The following is a 4,232-nucleotide window of genomic DNA, read 5'->3' as shown; positions in this document are numbered from 1 at the left end:
GGGGGGGGGGAGAAGGAGGAGGCAATTTTTACAGGTCTCCTTTAGTAAAACCTTTCCACGGCTTCAATGAGGAGATAATCTTTCTGTGATTATGACCAAACCCTCCCGTTGCTTAGCAACACATAATTAAGGAATATGTTTTCAGATCCGCTTTGCAAGCCCGGCCATTATCAGATGAAATTACTGGAGCAACAAATGTCATCGCCATGCAAATTAGTTGGATGCAAAGGAAGAACGTTTGACTATGAGAGAGAAGGCACAAGGCCTCAGAAAAATCGTCTGACTTCTTTCTCTTTGCACATTGATTTTAAAAAGTCGAATAAGTTACATGATCAGACTTTTAAAAAAATCCACATGAGATAAAACCAGAATCTATTGCAAAAAAAAACCAAACAAACAAACAAAAAAAAAAAAAAACAAAAAAAAAACCAGACAGATCTAGCCAGTTATTTGGCCCGGCTCGGGACATACCAAATGAAGTGCCTACAGGTCAGCTCCGTGAAGCAACAGGAGACAGGCAGTCCACCACCCACTCTACTCTGATGGGAGACGAGCTTAATGCTTTAACCCAGTTTCAACATCCTGCTTCTAGGGCTCACCCATAGCCATTACAGGGTTATCATCAGGTAGATTTTTTTCCTTAACTACTTCTCACCCTACCACCCACCTTTATAATGCTAGTTATACAGAAAAACATTTCATTAAAAAAGAGTGCAGTTTTCTAAACTATGTTGGGAGGCAAAAAGGGAAGAAACAAAGTATGTTTGAAAGGAAGAAAAATGATTTCCATCTTAAATGTTCAGTCAAGATTCTAGAATTAAAATAAAAACTCCAAACGTGGTTCAGAGGATGTCCACCAAGGTCCAAGAGAAATGCAGGAGACATGTTATACCTGGCTGTGATTTGAAGAAAACCACCTAGCATCGTTCTCTTTTCCCTCAACTCGGAAATACAGTTCTTCCCTACAAGCAAGCAGAATTCCCAACTGTATTTCCCAAGATGAGAGACTAAATCTGTTTTTCCAACGTGAGTTCTAAAGGATTTCCACATCTTGCTTTGTTTAACCCACAAATATGGAAACACACATTTTTATCTCTATGGCGGTTAATCACTGCCTTTGATAATCGCGTGCAGACTCTTAAAAGGTATGTGCCCACTGCAGCGCAATTCTAATGGCAAATGTGCCAGGCACAATTTATGGGGGGCGTTTGATAAAATATTCCTGCCTCTTCCAATGCTACTCAACAGGAACGCCACCTCTGCTGAGCTGAAGGATACGGTCTGTTTTGAATGGCTTCTGAATTTCCCCAAGAACATAGTCGTGCTTCATTATTGTAAAGGGAAACCCACAAGACTCAACTAGAGGAGGGGAAGGCTATGCTGCCCCAGTGGTTCAATCTGCCTGAGATGCAAATCAGTTTAACCCAAGAGACCCCTTGTCAACTGGCCATCCTTGGAGCTGGCCACTGAGCTGCACCACCTGCCCCCCACTGGTGGGGCGAATGCTACATGCATATATAAGTGTGGGGGTGCAAACGTGTATGAGTGAGTGTATGTTTGGTCAGCGAGCGCTTACCTTCCTATGCTCAGATGGCTACACCCCTACTCCCACCCAAACAGTCCCCTCAAGGTCCCCAGCAAGGGCATGCGGGGGTGAGATTACTTGGTTCCGGTGCAAGCATGGTGGACACGATGATTGGAGCCCCGGTCCGCCGGGCCACCTTCTGGTACGATGAGTGGGGTGTGTGGAGGCCTTGGCTGACTGGTGGCAGGGCAGATGTTTCCATGGGGGCACCCGGCTTCCGCAGGAGTTGGGGACTGCCACGGGGGCTGGGCAGTGGAGAGGCGGCCAAGCTGCGCTCCCGCTTCAGCAGCTCCATGGGCACCGTGTACGCTGTGGAGTAGGCTGTTCTGGGGCCTGGGTGAAGGGGGTTCGAGGGGCCTGGGTTAGTCAATGCCACTCCAGCCTGTGGGGGATGTGTGGGGCCCAGCCGTGCTGCCAGCGTGCATGGGGTGGGAGAGCCGTACCCAGAGTTGGGGGGGAAGTGGGGAGCTTGTGTGCCCACCCCTGGGGCTGAGTAGGTAGCCGCTGTCTCCAGTAGGTGCTGAGATGGTGCGCTGGAGGGGCGGCGAGTTGGGTCTCCAGCTCGGGGAGATGCCGTCTGCAGGGGACCTGCAGGCTGGGGCTGCAGGGCTGTGGTGCCCAGTGAGGTCAAATCACTATGGCTGAAGCTGCTGGACCGCGTCCGGGGCAGTGGGCCCACACGGTCCTGCCTCCGCAGCTGCATCTCAGTCCTGCAGCTGCTGACCAGGCGGCTCAGGACACGAGCCTGGCCCAGGTTGGGCGCAACATTCTTGATGTCCGTGTCCTCCAGGGTGGCCAGGACGGCTGGAGAGTCAAAACCTTGCTGCAGCAGGGCTGCCAGCGTGGCCTCTGCCACCCCCTCAGCCCGCAGAAAGGTCAGGAACTCAGGGAGCATGCTCCTCTTGCCACCGGGCCCCTGGAGTGCAGACAGCTCGGCGTCATAATTCTCGTAAGCCATCTTGGAATGGATGCTTTCCCGGGTGGGCCCATAGCCTCGATTCAGGGCACCTAGGGTGGCCCCTGTGCTGCCATCAGGGGCAGCAGCTGTGCTGGGGTCCACGACCAGGCACGTCGGGGCCACCTGTCTGGCAGGGATGGAATCGACAGGTCTGTCGCCAACATCGTTGTAGACCTGGCTGGGTGGGTAGGCAGGTGCCTCTGGCCCATACCTGGTGTCGGGCAGCTCCCTTCCATACCGTCCAGGAGACGGGGCTCTGCTCTGTGTCCGCTGCCCCGGAGGGATCATTTTACTCCCAGGATCCCGGTACAGCTGACTGGCATCCTGGAGGGCAGGTAAGCGACCTTGGATCTGATCCCACGGCATTCTGCTGCCAAGCACTCCATAGCTGGGCACTGGCCGGCTGGCTCCCACGTCCCGATAGTAGGGAGGCTCCTTGGGCAGCCTGGGGGCTCCGGACGGGTCGCGGTAGTAATCCCGTGGTGGCAGGGAGCTGGGAGCAGACATCACTGCCTGCCTGCTGTCGTAGAAGGCGAAGTCGGGAGTGGAGCCCTTCCTTGCAGCAAGTGAGTTATAAAAGGCCTCCCGGTACAGGTAGGGCTCGGCGGCCCCGGGCAAAGCAGCGTCCTGCGGTCGGTGGCCTGGCTGCTCACACCAAGCCCCCTCTCCTGCGCCATACGTCAGAGAGTTTCTCCTCCCCAGAGGCCGTGGGGACTCAGTGTTCTCCCAGGGGCCCTCATACCACCCAGCAGCATCCCAGCTCTGAGAACGACTAATATTTATATGCCTGCTGGGAACCGGCATTGGAAAAAAAAAAAAAATGACTGCAGCCGAAGCAGAGGAGGAAGCCTTTCTTTATAAATCTTCAATTACATACATCAAAAACAGACCTGGCTATATTCTAACCCTTCCAAGACGGCAAGAACAACCAACTGGGGGTTTTCTGTTTCAAAGTACGGCCTAAATTATTAATCCTCTGAAACCCTAGTAGACAAAACACAAGACTCACGGTAACTTTGCCTCACTCCCCAACGGTAGCCCGAGAGGTCTGTGCTTTACGGATCAGTCCCAGAAAAGAGGCTGTACTCAAGCCTGCTGGGTCCCCCCTTCCTGGCTGGTGTGCTCACATGGACCTCGGCTCTCTCAGCGTGCGGATTAGGAGCTAAATAAAACCCCTAAAGCTTTTGTTCCATGTGACATCTCAGACTGATGAAGCCGGCTGCCTGCTCCAGCCAGGCCTCCCGACCTGCAACTGGGAATTATTTCCACACTGAAGCTCCGGCTTAGCTGCCTCATTCTCTCCAGGGTCCTTTTAGGACGAGCACTACCTCCCCCTCCCGCAAGGGCTCCCCCACCCCTGCCTTCGATTGCTTTAAAAGTGACAGACGCAAAATAAAACTGCTTCAATGTCAGTTCAATCTTAATCCACTCTGATGAAACGTTAATCCATCGCACAGAGCTAAGAACAAATTAAATGTGGATAAATAGAAAAGCTTCATGAGCAGTTGTAGAACGCAAGGTGTTCCAAGAAACAGGTCTGGTCTGTAACCCCATGCTTTGCCAATATTGAAATCTGACTTTGAGAGGACTCTGGGTACAAGTCAAACAGGTCACACTGGTCAAGTCCAAATGCATTCCTTACCTTGTTATCATAAAACACAGAGACTGTCACCCCTGCAAGGGGCGGGG

At 52.5% G+C, this 4,232-nt stretch overlaps 1 protein-coding gene across 4 annotated transcripts in view; it reads right to left on the bottom strand.

The window, feature by feature from the left end:
* Positions 1 to 4,232, bottom strand: part of CTBP2 (C-terminal binding protein 2) — a 204,786-nt gene that overhangs the window by 41,063 nt on the left and 159,491 nt on the right. Inside the window, exon 1 of one of the 4 annotated variants that reach the window (XM_006143909.3) lies at positions 1,664 to 3,362. The exons of the other annotated variants lie outside the window; for them this stretch is intronic. Within the exon in view, the coding sequence (XP_006143971.1) occupies positions 1,664 to 3,347 (1,684 nt within the window). The 5' untranslated portion in view covers positions 3,348 to 3,362. Of the gene's footprint in view, positions 1 to 1,663; positions 3,363 to 4,232 lie in introns of those variants that run through there. 4 annotated transcript variants of the gene reach the window in all.

This window comes from Tupaia chinensis, unplaced genomic scaffold (assembly GCF_000334495.1).
Source record: "Tupaia chinensis unplaced genomic scaffold, TupChi_1.0 Scaffold000113_1, whole genome shotgun sequence".
NCBI classification, from domain to species: domain Eukaryota; kingdom Metazoa; phylum Chordata; class Mammalia; order Scandentia; family Tupaiidae; genus Tupaia; species Tupaia belangeri.
This window is presented reverse-complemented; position numbering and strand designations above follow the sequence as displayed.